General features: G+C 44.2%; 1 protein-coding gene across 1 annotated transcript in view; it reads left to right on the top strand.

Moving 5' to 3' along the window:
- uggt2 (UDP-glucose glycoprotein glucosyltransferase 2) overlaps positions 1 to 17,701 on the top strand; it is a 39,022-nt gene extending 21,321 nt beyond the window's left edge. Inside the window, exons 27-39 of the mRNA XM_080478742.1 lie at positions 2,191 to 2,380; positions 2,515 to 2,673; positions 2,796 to 2,881; positions 5,819 to 5,903; positions 6,089 to 6,171; positions 12,094 to 12,198; positions 12,308 to 12,392; positions 12,503 to 12,685; positions 12,815 to 12,975; positions 13,763 to 13,877; positions 14,902 to 15,018; positions 15,527 to 15,698; positions 15,847 to 17,701. Coding sequence (XP_080334868.1) covers positions 2,191 to 2,380; positions 2,515 to 2,673; positions 2,796 to 2,881; positions 5,819 to 5,903; positions 6,089 to 6,171; positions 12,094 to 12,198; positions 12,308 to 12,392; positions 12,503 to 12,685; positions 12,815 to 12,975; positions 13,763 to 13,877; positions 14,902 to 15,018; positions 15,527 to 15,698; positions 15,847 to 15,869 — 1,564 coding nt within the window. The 3' untranslated portion in view covers positions 15,870 to 17,701. The remainder of the gene's footprint in view (positions 1 to 2,190; positions 2,381 to 2,514; positions 2,674 to 2,795; positions 2,882 to 5,818; positions 5,904 to 6,088; positions 6,172 to 12,093; positions 12,199 to 12,307; positions 12,393 to 12,502; positions 12,686 to 12,814; positions 12,976 to 13,762; positions 13,878 to 14,901; positions 15,019 to 15,526; positions 15,699 to 15,846) is intronic.
- Positions 17,702 to 17,708: the final 7 nt, after the last annotated feature.

Raw genomic sequence — 17,708 nt, 5'->3', positions numbered from 1 at the left:
CCAGTTCCAACTGTAATTAAATTTTCCTGTTTGTGTATCCTCTTACTGCTGCAGAGTTAGCATCTCTGCTCGCTCCGTCCCTTTGTAAGATTATACTGCACAGATGCAATCTGCTTAATAACACTGCCTTATTGCTTTGGGCCTTCACTTGCTTCTCTGGGAACATTGCCTACAACTTTCCCAGCTGCAGTTCAACAACAACTACAATAAAAAATAATGATAATAATTATAGTAATGTAAAACGGTAGCGAAAGAAATGTTGTGATTGTCCATTGGCAATATGTGTTTGTTTGTTTGTTTGTTTCTTAAATTTGAGGTGTTTTCTTCTTTGTTTGTTCCATAACGCGCCAAGTCATTTGTGGCATTTGTTGACTAAAGTAGTGTAGAAATACCTCTGACTCTGGAGTGATTATTTACTGAATGACATGTATTAACAAACCGAAATGTGACTGATGACAAGTCTTCCACCACTCATCACCCACATGTCTCAGCCTCCCTCCATAAAGCCATCCATTTTCTGCAATGAGCACCAACAGCTGCACGATACATTTCTGTAAGACACAAACAGGAAGTCTCCATTAGAGCAGCAAACAATCCTGCTACCCAACATATGAGTATTCAGGCACATGTAATCGGCCTTTATAACAAAAATGTTTTCCTGTATTTTTTTTATTTTTATTTTTTTGAATTTATTAAGATTTGGTGTATTTTGTAATTAAGCCCCGTTTAGATGATACGAGCTCAGCGAGCACTAAAGCACACACATGTTGAGCTGAGTAGAGGTTTTCAATCAATACATGATTGTTTTGGATCTTTAATTCATTTGTAATTGTTAAATACTTTTCTCAAATTTACCCACTGAAACTCAGCACTTTTGTTAAGGATAGGCTTCTAAAAGCCAGACAGTGTGAAAACAAAGAACTCGGGAGAAAGTTCTTTTCTGTAAATAATGTTGGTTTTTTTCCAGAGACACTATGCCTTGATGCTGTAGCTTAAAGAGGATGGATGTTGTGACTTCAACAACATCTTGAAATGTAGATTGGATTTGTAACCACAAAGCTCAACATCCTAGTTCTGTGTACCTTTTACAACCAAAAACTTGTCAGTGTTATAGCTCACCCCAGATACTCCTGTCAGTGGGTACACATGAATCCTGTTCCGTGTCTGTGAGTTCATTTCATTGACTGGTATACTTCTCATGGTGGTACGACCGGATCAGAAGCACACAGGGCTGCTCTTCTGCTTTTTCTCAATTTCCCTCTAACTGAGAACGGTTCCAATTCGTGAAATGACCAAATCGAATGGAGATGGTGTTTGTCCTCTGGTGTGCTCGGTTTTACTTCCTTGACAACAACCTGGCTGTCACAGGAAGGCTCCTGTGCTGTGATGGCAGCTCTCATCTCACCCCGGAGTCAACATGGGCTCTGCTGTTTTACTATGAAAGAACTTTTGAGAAAACTTCCTGCGAATAGGAAATGTGCTGGTGTACCGTAGAAGTGTAAAGTCTATCATCAAACGCAGGGGTGTCCAATACTGGCCCTGCATGTTTTAGGTCTCTCTCACTTGCAACACACGTGATTTCACTGAGGGGCTCATTTTTGGGCTTTTTTTTTTTTTTTTTTTACAAGCTTGATGATGACATTAGAGTTTGGTCTGCTGAAGCAAGGTGACATTTAAAGCATGCAGGACCAGGATTACACACCCCTGAATTTACATGTTATCAGTACTCATTATGGTCCTCCAATGTGTCACACCGAAGAAAAGCAATTACCATAAAAAGTTGCCTTGAGCGAGCCACTGCAACTACTCTAATAATAGAGAAAGGGAAGTTGTCTGGTGCACAGGCTGCTCCACCTATTTGGCTTATTGGCAGAGCAGGAACACTGGCAGTAATAGTATTAGGTTCCTCACTTTGAAGAAATTGTATATATCCAGCTGTCACAACAGAGCCCATCTCCTCTGTCCCAGGAAGAAGACTATTGCACAACATGTCATCATTTCAGTACTTGCCGAAGACGACACTGCATTTGTTGTCGGAAATTGCTGTCGGACTTCGGTTCACAAAAAAACCTCGCTTATTATTCCACAGTTTACTGCTCTCAGTTTTTATCTCTATTATTAGCATATTCATTGTATTTCTTGATGGGTAATTCTCATTCGATCAACTCCTGATCATTTTTGTCTTCGCAGTTTTTACCGCTTTGTCTTGGAGTCTGATGTGATTTTCTTGGCCAACGAGACGGTATCTCCGGGGCCCGTAGCCCGTTTCAGCGAGCTCCCAGAATCTCCGCTCCTCACTCTCAATATGATCACTCCAGAGAGCTGGATGGTGCAGGCAGTGCGCAGTCCCCATGACTTGGACAACATCCATCTACAGAAGGTATTGTGTTGCTTAGTCACTACTACCCAGTGGTTTTTATTCTCACCTCCAAGTATGGCAGAGGTCCTTTCATTCCCCCATTGATTTTTTCTTTTCTTTTTTTTTTTGGCCTTGTAATTTGTGGTTCTCTCCAGGTGAGTGGGGTTGTCGCAGCAGAATTTGAACTTGAGCACCTCTTGCTGGAGGGCCACTGCTTTGACCTGTCAACAGGCCAGCCTCCTCGCGGACTGCAGTTCACCCTGGGCATGAGCCAGGACCCACTCATGTATGACACCATTGTCATGGCTAACCTGGTCAGCAGCGTTTTCCCACTCCCGTCAATTACACCAAGACAACTTTGTTGTGTAGTAAGAAATGTTTACATCACTGTTTGTAATTGCAGCTATTCAGATTTTCACTATTTCCACCACAACAGGGATATTTCCAGCTGAAAGCCAACCCCGGTGCCTGGACATTAAGATTACGTGAAGGGAGATCGGAAGAGATTTATCAGATTCTCACGTGAGTCTTTCTGGTCTTATATCCAACATGCATTGATGTGTTTTACTATAAAAAGTTAGTTACGGATATTTATCAGGTAGCTTCATATATTGCTCAGCATCAAGGTTGTTTTCAGTTACCTCTCCGTTTCATACTGGTAGCTCTGAAACCCATCTCTATGGTAACGTGGAGAGCTGCTGACACTGTAGCAGCACAAGGTTTTGATGAGTGCAGGGAGTTCTGCTCAGCATAGAAGGGAGAGAGACAGGTAGGAGGAAAGGGCTGCTATTAAAGAGAAGAGAAGAGAGGTGGGATGATTCAGCTGGTCACCTGCCATGCCATCCACCTCAGACTTTAGAATATCAGCAGCAGAATGTTTTTTAGTCGGGATAGCGTAGGTGTCAAAGGCTGCATACATTAGACTGAGTGCAACGATGCCGTCTCGTGTCCCCGAATGAATAGAAAAAAGATTTCTCTTTAGCTGGTTTGAGAAGTTCCCGACAGAAATGCAACCTTTCGTGCCTGGCAGCTTTTTAATTCAGTGTTTTCACTTTAGATTTGCTTTGGCGCGTTTTATTTTCATTTAGAAGAGGGGTTTGATATGTTGGGGGGGGGGGGGTCACACTTGCACACCACAAAACGTGAAGAACACTTTGTCAACCCCCCTTTTAAAAAAAAAATGAATTAACAAGTATCAGAACTTCCTTGTTCTTTCTTTCTGCGTTTTCCCAGTCGGGATCATCTTCCTCCAATCGGCTCTCTCTCCATCCCCCGTCAGCTCTATCCTCATCGTCTATTTCTCTCCTACAAACTTGACCAAACCATGCCAGCCCCGTCTCTGTCACTTTCCCGCCGTTCTGTCCGACATGAGCTGCCCCACTAATGCACTCATTCCTAATTCTGTCCATTCTGCTCACTCCCAGTGGAAACCTCAGCATCCTCAGATCTGCCACTTCCACTTCAGACTACTGTCCTACTTCTCCTGCCTTCTCGGCCTTTCTCTAGAGGGAAGGCGGAGTATCAGGTCCACTTGATTAAAATCCATATTAAGTAATCACCAGAATGCCTCTGCTGTTCTTACTCTCTTCTCTCACTGCAGATACAAAGAAAGCAACACATCTTGAGTACATGGAGTTGCTAACTAGACGGTTAGACTTATTATCTGGTTTATTTTTCCTGCACTCCGCCTCACGTTCTCTTGTGCCTCCCCAAAGGAAGCACGCCCCACACTTTGAAAACCATTGAGCGACAATAAATCAAATTTGTCCATTTTGAAGGAACTTGTAGCTCATCTCTCCGGTTTCCTCCGCCATAAGGAAGAATGATGGTCCCTCACAGTCAACTGTTGATAATCAAAACAGGGTTGAGTCTTCAGCAGAAGCTGCAGTGCACCATACATGTCCGTACAATCACAGATACGGGCCTCTCTGGCTATCCTCACACAAGATTTAGGACACATACAGCCCTCGGTTCCTTTGGAATCATATCAGACAACCAAGATTTATCCCCCAATCCTCCAGGTGAAGCTAAGAGGTGATGTCATTTTTCACCTTGGCAGTGTCATTATTCTTGTGGTTAGCGGCACTCTGCTCTGGTTAGGTGGCCGATCAGAGCGTAGTGGGAGTGTCTGTGCTCTCCAGTCCCAGAGTGTGCATTTTCCTTCTGAACCCTGTCCTGCTGCTGCGCCTCGCCCTGACAGCGATGAATGAGATGGCCTGCTCTCCTCTGCTCAGTGCAGGGATACAGATTGATCTCTGGTGCTTTCTAACAGGCGCCCTAAAGACTGATTTGCACCCATGACAGCAGAGGGAGCAAAAAACAAGCATCACTGGAACATGGGGTGGGGGGATTCTTTAGGTCCAGTGAAGAGGGGGCATTTATCATAGTGATAAGGCCAACATTTTTGCCTTTAGTAAGCATTTGGGTTGTAATGGCATTTTGTGCATCATAACCTCCTGCTCATCTCTTCCTGACTTCACTCTCTGGCGTTTTGACATCAGACTCTGCAGATTCGGACGGCCAAAACACATTTTCTACAAGGCAAATCAGTCCTAAAACAATTACATTGAAAGGCTGTGTTATTCAATCAATACTGTACAGACTTTGCTCATTAAATCTACCAGTATATACAGCATGGCTGGGAAGTAGTGATGGGTAAAATAATGGTAAGGTGATTCTTAATGATGATGGAGGGTAATGAATATGCTGGAGTGTGACCCTGGCAGCTGTCCCAGCGTTGGCTTTTAAGTGTGCTCTCTTACTGTCTGTCAGTGCTCCGTCCATTAGCAGCTGCTGTCTCCTCCCGTGAAGGGAACCTACAGTGTGTATGTTTTCTCACTCGGTTGCCATGGGTAAAACATGAGTACACCAACGGGAAAAAAAAAAAAAAAAAGGTATTTCTCTTAAGCGGTGGATTCAAGGGAGCAAATTAAAAGCAAATCTTAATCAGAGTGATTGGTTGAAAAGTTCAGTAAATGCCTGTAGAGGCTTTAAAGGAGCATTAATGATATGTTTCCACCATCCTCATTTCCTTTCTTTTAATTATAGAGAACTTGATGTGAAAGCCCTGGAAAATGAGCCTCAATTTTGGGTGATTTCATTAAAATAGACCTTTAACTTTACTTAGTCATTCAGCAAATCATTGCACGATAAACTTCAATATACAGTTTAAATGATACACTTTTAGTAGCAAATCTTCGGTGGACACAAAGTTAATCACGTGGAGTAAATATGCAACTTCACCCCACATTTTTAGACCAATGAAGATAAGTTATGTGGGGTGAAATATCGTTTTTCTTGGGAGCACAAGTGATATATAGATCACTTAGGTTTTGGAAGATGAACCTTGAGAAAGAATTCAAATTTTTATTTGTGTAATTTTTAGTCTCTTAAGTGGGCTTTGTGTTCGACCGCTCGGATTGCTCTGCTCAGAGTATATTTACTTTTTATTCATTCCAGGCACGATGGGACGGACTCTCCTGCAGATGCCGGGGATGTCATCGTGGTGCTGAACAGTTTTCACAGTAAGATCATCAAAGTCAGGGTGAGTATGCTTTTTTACGTATATCTCAGATTAGACGGCTCATATGTCTGCTTGTTACTGGACATACAGCGACATACTTTTCTGCAACGTCTACAACTTTGGCTTCCATTCACTGGTTACAAACCGTTACTGCACAGTCTGAATAATCAGAACACGTCGGGTTGGTTTCTGTTTCATCGATACAGGTGCAGAAAAAGGCGGAGAAGATCGGTGAAGATCTTTTAAGTGAAAGCAGTGAAAGCAAAGGCATATGGGACTCCATAGCAAGGTGTGTAATCTCTTCTCCAACACAGCTAAACCTTGTGTACTGTAGTAGATATAAACCTCTCCTTGTGTTGACCACCGGTATCTACTGTGTGAGCTCATGGATTGATGGATATGCTGATTGGCCTTCCATCTGTCAATTATAAATTGCATTGCAGGAGATCTTACTCCTCTCCTGGATCCAGACTGCAATATTACGCTGTAAGATCTAGTCTTGCAAAAAATATGTGCTTCTGTAGGTATGTGTGTGCATTTGAGTGTTTCCTCCCCTCCCCCTCCCCCGACACTTCCTAACTGTGTGATCCTGTCTCCTTACTTAATGCTTGCTGTGTGAAGTGTTTGGAGCACTTTTGAGAAAAGGTAGGCAGTTTCCCTAGAAATCCAATTAACATCTGAAACTTCTATGTCATCCACATTAGCATGCAATGTTTATTGCTTGTTTTCAGGTGTGAACTACTCCACCAAGTGTAGGAATGAATGAGAATTAGACTCACTATTATTTATCCATCAGTAATGATACTACCGCAGAGCGGTGTTTAATTATGGCACTTGAAATGTAAGTGGTGTTTCTTTGTGTGGTTTTTTTTCTTCATTTAATCTATATAGTGATTTCACTCATTTCACCTACTGAAAAATGCATAAATCATTTGCCCCAAGACACGACGCACTTAGCACACTCACTACAAACATAGTGTGTTGTGAACTTGTTTCATTTCATCTTAAACTCAAACATTGTGATCCATCGTAAGTCTTGTTGTGCTGCTGCTCCAAAATTTACAGTAATGAAAACTGGGGAGGTTTTATAATCTCCACTGACTGCTGGAAATTGATTGGTTTCCTGCCTTTCCAGTGGGACGAAGCCCAACGTAGCGCAGAGTGTCTTCTAGACGTATTTAATGCTCATCCCGCGGTGAGTGCATCCTCTGGAGCCATATTTTAGGACGACCTCAATTTATGGATTTGCCGATGATGACTGTGGGCCGGCTCCATCTGTAGCTACAGCCAACTATATATTACGCTCGTTACAGTATATAGTATACCGTGGTTACTTCCCACCTTTCAGAAACCAAGCTCAAACATTCCAGAAATGCCATTATGTCAAGTTTTTTCCCTGTTAGTCAAACATTAAAGTCTCACCAGAAGACACTCACATTTGAAAATAAATTGAGAGATTAAAAAAAACAAAAATAACTTTTTTTTAATCCATGATTTATACGAGGACCAACCACTAGAAGCTCTTCACTTTACAGCTTCACTTTACAGAAGACGTGTCTTTGTTGCATCTTTAAATCGGTGACATCAAAGAGTTGAAGTATATGTGAGGGGCTTCGTTCTGTTCACTTGTCATTTGTGGGTGATTGGGGTGAATGCATGTGTATATCAGAGTGGGGTTTTTTTTGTTGTTTTTTTATGTCAGTTGTGGTTGGCTGTGGCAACTAACTTTAAAGAACCTGGATTGCCTCTAAGTCTAAAACAGTAAATGTATTCTGTCTGGTCAGATTAAATCTTAGACCTGGCATTACATGTTTTCATAGTTCAATAGGACGGCGTGAACAAACTCTTCATGAAATCAATATATTGAAGTTCTTGGAGTGTCGTGGAAATCAAAACTTGGATTATCATGTATTACTCGCTTCGTCCCTCACCAGGATGACATAAGCTGAAAGTGGGTGAATGCAAAGATGAGAAATTAATAAGGGAATCTAATGAGCAGTTCCCATAGCATGCTTGCATTTAATTTCCCATGGTACACTTGAGTAATAAAAGTACTCATAACATTAAAATGTTACATAAAAAGGTTGAACGGGATGGGTGCAAGAGAAATAATTGCTCCTTAAGTGGCTGTAATGTACAAATGTAAGATTCACTTCCATTCGGCTGCATTTGGAGAGGAAAGTGCTTTTCTTTTGGCTTCATTCCACGGTGTCTCTCTTTTTAAACTGGAGTAAACCAATCATGAGACTCTGAGTTTTCTCATGAAGCAAAAAAAACCTATTCATCATGTCTTTGTCAAACAAGTTTCAGATTAAAAAAGTGCTCTGAATTGTCTAAAGAACATCCTGCGAAGACATATTTCCACCCAGCGGGGGCACTCGATGAATAATGAGAAAAGGACGAACTCTATAGCAAACAGCGAGGAAACCAACAATACAATTTATCCTGCGTTTGTAGATAATAAAATGTAGAAAACAAACAGAATTAAATGTTTTCATTTTCAGAAACACCACAGAATGGTGATAGTCTCTGAAAACTGCATCCAGCAATTAATACTCTACATGAAAATAGCACAAGGATGGCAGATGATAAAATAGTTTCGATGTTTCGGTAGACATATATGTATCTTGAGTTATTTATTAACTTTTTTTTAATGGCTTTGTTGTGGAAGCAACAGGTGACTTGTAGTTGTTTATCTGTCTCCTTAAAATGCTTTGAGGACCAAGGCAGAAGCGAAGGACACGCCAGGTTCACCTTTCGAAGACTCAGTTGGGAGAATTTCTGGCATCAATAAGTCTTAAGTGCCGGGGTTGTTAAACGTCCTCGTGCGTTTACAAGCAGTTTCATCTGTAGACCAACAACCGCGCTAAATGAAAAATGGCTTTCTCACATGGTCGTCGGCTTTGATGTTGGATTTCTTTCATTTGGGCTCTTATTCTCCTTTGCCTCTTACCTAGAGGAAAAGAAGAGAAGCCATGTTTTTTTTTGTTTTTTTTTGCTCCTCTCAGCCTGGGGAACCTTGTTAGTTTAATGTCCTTTCATGCTGCTCTTCAAATTCAGAAACATTGGAGCCATAAAAAAAATAAAAACACATCTTTCTCTAACAAGTCACAGGACTTTCAGCCGGGATGTTTGCCACTCTTTGTTTTTCCAAACTGAATCCAAATATTGACCAGAGTGTTTCTGCCATGTACAATTACCGCGGTACAACAACTCTGCCATAAACTCTACGAACCTCCGTACTGCACAGTCCACTTCAACAACACTACAATCTACTGCCCTCAAAATGAACAGGTAGGAGCATAAAGCCTCTCAGCAGAGCGGCTGTATCGTCCATGTGTTACCTCATAAAGTCAGTTTCTGTCTGACCTTCGTGCCCCGAATTAAGTGATTTGTGTTTTTTTGGGGATTAGCACACGTTTAGGTTGAGCTGTCAATGTCATAAAAGGTTCAGAAGTTGGTGTCGAACAGAGGAAGTGTTGTGGTTTTGTGTGTAAAGAATGTAAATGCAAATATTAGGGAGTGTTACTGTTCCAAGCCGGAGGTTTGAAAGGACGAACAGAAGGGGAGTTTTGTGTAGTTGCTGTTGGATTCATCCGCCGCTCCCCGGGCCCTTTCAGAGGTCCAGATTATCTGGAGTGAGTCAGCCAAACGGGCTCTCACCTGACCCTGTAAAGCTGCTTATCGGAGGGGCGAAGGGGGGGCAGGGGGGGTCCCCATTGTTGTGCTAGAGGTCCTTCATAATGGCTGGCTTAGTCATGGAAGGCAGTCGGTCTCCCCTGACGCCACCGATGTGTGGTGACTACCCAGAAACCAACTCCTTAACTGGAGAGAGGATCTTTTTGTTTGTTTGGGAAAGTTGCACAGGGAGCGAAATGCACTTCACAGCCACACAACTCCAAAATGGCAAAAGAAAAAAAAACAAAAAAAACGATTTCAGTATTGTCCTGGGTCATCGCTGAGTCTGTGCTGCATGGATGTGACTCGCTTACTAGTGAGACCCTTGAACGTGTCTGTCGGAGTTAGTTTTAGAGGACATGTAGAAACATAGCGTGGTGTCTTCCTGCAGCCTGGAGGCCGGCTCGCTGGCTGTGATCGAGTGTGGGAGAGACGCTCCTTCCCTCATCAGCAGTCCGTTACAGACAAGGACACACCGTTGGACTGCAGACACGTTTACCCTCCAGCACAAGTCCTGATTTCTGTCCGCTTAATGTGCCTTGCATCATGAGCCACCGCTCTGTAATAGCGTTTTGGGCATGTGTTCACAAATGCGGTGAACGTCCTCTGGATTTTTCCTGTCCCATTATCTCCTTATGAATGTATTCCGGCTAATCTGTTTGCTCGCCATTTTGTAAATTTGAACTTAATAGTTTAATTCAGTCTGGAAGGTAATGTACTGACATGATGACCACTGTAAAGCGCCACTTTGCGCTTCTTTTTTCTTTTTTTTCTATATGGCTGAGTGTGTGTCTCTCTCTCTCTCTCTCAGTTTTAGGTGACTTTTTAGTGGAAGGTGGAGTTTAAATGAACGACTTTCCTAACTCCACTATTTTCATTAACTTGTGTCCAAACGCCCTCATAAAACTCCTTAAATCCATATATCGTTGTCTTCCTTCACATTATGGGATTATTTATGGCTCGAATAATGACTTAAATCCAAATCCTTAAATCTGTGTGAAATTTAAACTTATTACTCTTTAAATCATTCTCTTTTTTAAAACAAAGAATATCATGTTGCCAGGGGCAACGGCAAATGTAGATCTGATTTGTTTTGAAGGATTTACTTCAGATTTATAGTCGACCAACAAAATATAACCAGATTAGATTGAAATAAGTTTTTGTAAATACTCCTTGTGGTGATGTAGCAGACATACAACTGTGTTATATCCAGTTTAATTCTGGTGTATTACAGCAAAGTCTTTATAGGCTTGTAGTTGACAACGGAGGCCTGTTTATTATTAACAACCTTTCATTGGTGTTTATATAATGTGAAAATGATTCAAATAATGTATTAAAAACTCGTACATTATTATTTAAATCCTAATCTGGATGAGAGTGTCCCAAGTTTAAGTCCCTGCTTTGTGAGTGGAGTTTGCATGTTACCACTGTGTACACATGGGATTTCCCCGGGTACTCCGGTTTCTTCACGCAGTCCAACAAAACATACATTTGAGGTTAACTGGCGACTCCAAACCACCTAAAGATGTGAACGTGTGTGTTAAGCGTGTGTTGTGTGTGTGTGTGTGTGTGTGTGTGTGTGTGTGTGTGTGTGTGTGTGTGTGTGTGTGTGTGTGTGTGTGTGTGTGTGTGTGTGTGTGTGTGTGTGTGTGTGTGTGTGTGTGTGTGTGTGTGTGTGTGTGTGTGTGTGTGTCTCCCTGCGTTCGCTCTGCCAACTCATCCTGCCAAGAGTGAGCTGTGACTGGTTGCACAAGTTGGGGGGAAAAAAGAAACGATAGATGGATGGAATATTTGTTTTAAAATGTTCCGAAGCGTAGCCTAATCAAGGTGACCCTCGCAACTCATGACGCCGATTAAGAATTAATTTTGAAACGTGCACCTACGTGTCTCAAAGGCAAACACGAGTGTCTCATCTGGAGCGGCTGCTTCACATTTCCTGCACCATTACCAAGCTGTCGGTAAACTGCGGCAACGAGAGCAGCTCTTCCCCCCCCCAAAAAAAGAAGAAGAAGAAAAAAAAAAAGTCTGAAAGTTATTTGTCCCCCAACCAGAACACAAGTAACGACACTAAATGCTAATGTGAGGCTAAAACGCACATTTAATGGCGCAGCAGACGTCTTTGACGACAGTGTGCCTGGTATAATAATGTCATTTCTGTTGGCTCCCAAGAATTTATTTCTCATTACATATTTGTTCCATTTGAAACATCTATGTAAAGATCGGAAATTACCCGATGGAAGTGAGTCGCACATATTTCCCGCGTTACAATGTGGATCTTATTAGTTACACAAGTAAAAGTAAACGTTTTCCATGTTTCCCGTACGTGTCTCAACACTTCATTTCAGAAGTATAGACGAGTGCCAGCAGGGGGTAAACGGATCAAATCATACTGCATTTGTTGATTTCCTGTGTCATAACGGGCTCTGCAACAAGCATGGTGGCGACCGGCTCGGTGTTGATTTATTGTCAATATGTGAAACGCATGCCTCCCATCAGGGCACGGCAGCCGCAGTTGATACGGTCTCATTTACAGCATCACAGGTGGTGGTTCAAAGAAGGATGGCGGCGAGAAGAAGAAGGAGGATGTTCTGAACATATTCTCCGTGGCCTCGGGCCATCTGTACGAGCGCTTTTTGAGGTGCGGCACATTACTTCACAAGCACGCGCTCCCTCCCCAAACTCCACACGCCGCAATTCATTTCAGCCCCGATCCTGAAACACGTTCTTATTTCACTGCATCTCTTCAGGATCATGATGCTTTCGGTCCTTCGGCATACTAAAACACCTGTCAAGTTCTGGTTCCTCCAAAATTATCTGTCGCCTTCTTTCAAGGTACGTTTCTCCCAATACTGCATAAGCCGGTTGCCACGCCGACACAAAACGCCACGATCGCCTTTTACCCCGCAGTCGGTTTGATCTTCATTTTTTTTGTCTTTGTGTAGGAGACCATCGCTCACATGGCGGAGTCGTACGGCTTCCAGTACGAACTGGTGCAGTACAAGTGGCCTCGCTGGCTCCACCAGCAGACGGAGAAGCAGCGGATTATCTGGGGATACAAGATCCTCTTCCTGGATGTTCTGTTCCCACTGGCTGTGGACAAGATCATCTTTGTGGATGCCGACCAGGTAGGGATGATGAGTGACTGAGGTTGGTTTTTTTTATCTGTCTCAGCTCGGAGGTAAAGATTCCAAGAGAGTTTGAACTTCACCAAAGTGTCATCTTCCCTCCTCCTCCTCCTCCTCTTCCTCCTGCAGATAGTTCGAGCTGATTTGAAAGAGTTGAGGGATTTAAACCTGGAGGGCGCTCCCTACGGTTACACGCCGTTTTGTGATAGCCGCAGAGAGATGGACGGCTATCGCTTCTGGAAAGCGGGATACTGGGCGTCGCATCTCGGGCACAGGAAGTATCACATCAGGTAGACTCTCAAAGGTTTGGTTGTCGACTTGTAGGGACCGCAGCAGTTGCACCAAAAACATGATTTCCTGTGTCACTTTTACCATGGCATTTTTGTGGGAAACCCAAGCTGGCCTAGATCTGCGTTTCACCGAGCTGATTCAAACGCCTCGACGCACCGTGGCGCGGTGGTGAGCACTGCCTCTTGCCTCCCAGGTTGTCCAGGTGTGTCCTGCCTCCGGCTCCTGCCGCGCTGCCACCCTGAGTTCAATAAAGCGGTACAGAAGAGGGACGGGACGGATGTGATAAATGATCTCGCGCGTCAGCTTGCAGCTCTCCCTCCGTCAGTATGACGGCTAATCAGGTGGCTCCCGGCGTAGGAGCAGACGGGACTGAACTTTCCCTTTCAGCACTGTCTAATGAGGACAGGAAAAGAGGAGTCGGAAATCCACAGCGACTTGATCGGCTGTCAGTGTGGCGCTAAGCTCTTTGAGGTTGGACAAAAAGAAGTGAGGACGAGACACGATGTGCATCAGTGGTCTCGGGGAAAACATAAGGCGGCCAGCGTCCCCGGGGAGACTTCAGTCTAATAGGTGCTAAGTGAAACTCCACAGTCCACACCTTGAGCTTTATTAATTTGCCACGTTAAGCACAGTTACCCGCATGTGCCAGGGGGTGTTTTACTTTATCGGGTCATTATTTTTTATTTCTATAAAGCGCAGGCTTCCTCTTTCAGGATGTGTCTCTCTCTCTCTCTCTCTCTTTTTATTCTCAAATCTTCTCTTTCTGCTCTATAATTTCATATCCAGCGCTCTGTATGTGGTGGATCTGAAGAAGTTCCGTAAGATTGCAGCTGGAGACAGATTACGAGGACAGTACCAAGCACTGAGCCAAGACCCAAACAGCCTGTCCAACCTGGACCAGGTACAACGCCGTACAGCCGCCCGGCACTTGTCCGCACGCGTTTGCTGAAACAGAAGCTTTTCAGACACGTCGGCAAATTTATCACACGAAACAAAACGACCCGTGTCGTTAAGACTTGAGCCCCAAAACTCATTTGAAAACAAAAGCAGCAGGAAGTGAGTGTTTGCGCTGAAACGGTGAGCGTGTGGCGCCAACAACGCACGCCAATCTTCCAAACATGCAGCTTTCTGCAAATGTCAACCAGTCGGAGCCGAACAAACGAAGCTCCATGTCGCGGCTTTGTTTGGCTCTCTCAGGTGTGCGCCGGCCGGCTGGCGGAGCTGCCAGCTTTAGCTGGTACCGAGGTGTTAATCTGAGAATCTGTGTTGTGCCTGGAGGAGCCGGCAGTCTTTCGCTCTCCATTAAACGTGTCTTTTCAGAAAATTAATCCACGACTTAATGTCAGATTTGCGGGAATATATAACCCCTTTTACTAGGAGAGTGGACGGATTTATGTAAAGTTATCAGAGAATATGCATGTGAAGGAGAGCGTCGGTCCCTTTTCCCAGGATATCTTCCACTTTTAATATCCAGCTGTTAATCAATATTACTGTGTGAAGCGAATGTCTCGACACTGAGCCTTGTCTGTGATTGGTCGGCCTTACCGAGTCCTTGAGTTTACTGTTAACTAGTTACAAAGCCTTTTTCCTCTTGGCTGGCAGGTTTGTTTTTTTTGGGGTTTTTTTCATTATTATATAGATATCATAACCAACATAGGAGTTCTGGTAATGAAAAGTAGATTTTCCAAACGTGTGAAGAACAGAGAAGTAGAACAAAGTTAGTTGTGGTTAAGATTATACACTCAAGTGCAGCACTCCTGAGAGGACAGAACGCTTTACTGCATTAACCCAGATGACGTGTTGAGAACCAGCCGTGAGACGTTGAGGACAAAGTGTGTCTGTTCTTTCAGCCGCGCGGCCGTTTTGAAACGAGTCTTGTCAAGCTCCTTTTGGAGGGATGTTAATATCCGATTCTATTTTTTTAGGACCTTCCCAACAACATGATCCACCAGGTGGCCATCAAGTCTCTCCCTCAGGACTGGCTGTGGTGCGAGACGTGGTGCGACGACGCCTCCAAAGTCACAGCTAAAACTATAGACCTGGTGAGTCCCGCAACGATCGCGACGACGCGACTAATTGCCGCCGTCGGAGACAGACTGTCACGTCTGGGAGCCGCTGGTTAATCCGGCAGACCAAATGGTTCATTGTCTTGAAATCTTTAGTTTGTGCCTTCATATACGACTCCAGCTGAATTGGTCACAGTACACTGGAGCTGCGGCAGCATATTCCCGGCCACTAATGTCCATGAGGCACTTGGCATTTAGACGACAACCGAGGAGGAATCCTGTAGTGTCCTAAACTAATTTAGAGAATTACTGGACGGGCTCCAGTAGACTGGAAGTATTGTCTCATTGTGCTATAGGTCACCACTTGGTAATTCAGACACGAGACATGGCCTAATGTCCTTTTAACAGAATTGGAAATCAAATTAAGTCCATATGCTTGTAGCAGAGAGTGCTGGGAATCACTTGTTGGGTGGGGGGGGGGGGGGGGGGGGGGGGGTTGTCATTGGTGGCACTTGTGATGTGTTTTGTCTGTGTTCTCCTGCAGTGCAATAACCCAAAGACCAAAGAGCCCAAGCTAATGGCTGCAGCGCGGATCGTCCCCGAGTGGGTCGAGTATGACAACGAGATAAAGCAGCTGCTGAGCCGGGCGCGGGAGCAGGACGCCGCCGCCGCCGCGTCGCAGGATCACACTCCCTCTACCTCTCACCATCAAAAAGGTTAAACAGAGGGGGGAAATGATTTCTTCTCCGCACGATTTTTACAAACTTGACAGCTCTGCATGATTAACCTTTTTTCCCAGCCAAATTAGTTTTTGTCTGTTGCCGCTGCTCGTTCCCAGCATTGCCTCCTCTCTCTGCCCAGCAGACAACCAGCGGGATGAACTTTAGCACCTGCCAGCGCCACGCTGAAGAAGGAGGAGGCAGCGCCTTTTGCACGCCGGCCACCTGTGAAGCTTGAAGACAGACAATTCCATCTAAACATAGCCATAGTGTTACATCCCCCAGCCGGAGGAGGAGGAGGATGTGATATTTTCAGAGAATGCCATACCTGCCTCTGAAGTCGGAGCGTCGTACAGAACCAACCCCTGAAATTAATTGTTAACTGCCAGCCGTGAACCCGCGACGCGCTCCGAGCTCCACATCAGAGCTCAGTAAAGTGTGTGGTTACGGGAGAATGAGGTGAACACACAGAGAGAGACGGGAGGAGATCAGTGGAAGCGCCCCGACTCTGCTCTGTGCGTCTGGATCGACAGCTGGCGGGTAGCGCACTGACACTGTAAAGGTTTCAACTGAGAGGGCACATCTCTACAAATCTGGTTTTGTTTGTGTCAAACTCCTTCCACACCCCTCTTCTAGTTTGGTGTTTCAGTTTTAACATATAGGAACCAAAGCAGAGTGTTGACTGACATTTAATTGTTGTTACTGTTCCCAGCCTGTTTGAAGGACTTAGGAAAGTGTTACTGATGGCGAAATTCCATCCAGTCCCAGTTATTGATCTGTTTCATCCACGTCTACTTACATTTTTTTTAATCCTCACAAACTATAGAATATGCATTATGAAGTAAACCAGGATGTAAGATTATATGTCAGCATATGAAGACCATTGAAGAACATTTCGCATCGTTTATGTTCAAATTTCTTCTTAATGTGTAAAATGGATGTTTGTGTGCGGTCTTACTCGTCTATTGTTACGCCTTTCACAACACGGGAGTCCCACAATTCTGTGTTATGGAAAGAAATCTATTTTAGTTGGACTCATTAAACCCACCGTGGTGTTTGTTATGTCTGAGCATCGATTCTGTGACTGGCGCTACTTTATTGCTGTTGGTCCGGAAGAAATGTCGAAGCCACCAAACGCGGTCACTTTGCCGATCCCCTCACCACAAACTGTTAATAACCGGCACGCACACAGTCGGAGCTGGAGACGTTCACGGTTCTCACACACACACAGATCATCAAGTCATCCATGTCATCCTGACGAGGGTCAAACAATCGGGACTGACGCACTAATGCAGAAAGACAATCATCCTGGCGGTGAAGTAGCCAGGCGGGAAGATCGGGCAAACACGCACATGCAGGAGGGGCTGCTACGGAATCAAACCGGGGCATTCTTGTTGTGCGGTGGCGGTGCTAACCTCTAAACTGAGACCGATAAACATTTGAAAATAAAAAAAGGTTATCATGGACTAGATTTTAAAACGGAGAATGTTTCACTTTGTGTGTGAAAACTGTGTCGTAATTGGAGAAAACGGGTTGAAACCCAGAGGCCAGGTGGACTCCGCTGGACATGAAGACATGAGGCAGCTGAAGGGACTGACACTAAGGGGCGGGGCTTAACTCATAACGGCGGGCTACACTTTCGAGATCCAGTAGCGTCGACTCGTTCGCACGCCGGAGTTCGGGGGCGTGGCGACGGGAGTCAAGGTTTTAACTTCTCACAGGCACTCGGCTTCACTGTGCTCCTTTTCTAAAAGAACTTCCCCTCTGTTGTAATTCCTCAATGAACTAAGTGTTTTTGTCTCAGGAAGAAATGGGTTTTGCTGCTCGACTGGAGCAAACAGTAATTTATTGGGTTTTTTTTCTTTAAACTCAATTGGGGGGAAAAAAAAAAAAAACCAAGCGGGTGTCATGGAGGCTGCGTTCAGTGCACCCATCAGTCACTGTGCTCTGTCAAACAGAAATGTTTGTTCGCTGTTGGAAAAATAAATAAGTCTTGCTACAAACGTG

This window comes from Lipophrys pholis, assembly GCF_963383615.2.
Source record: "Lipophrys pholis genome assembly, chromosome: 13".
NCBI classification, from domain to species: Eukaryota; Metazoa; Chordata; class Actinopteri; order Blenniiformes; family Blenniidae; genus Lipophrys; species Lipophrys pholis.
Note: the sequence above shows the minus strand (reverse complement) of the source record. Positions and strands in the feature narration are given on the sequence as shown.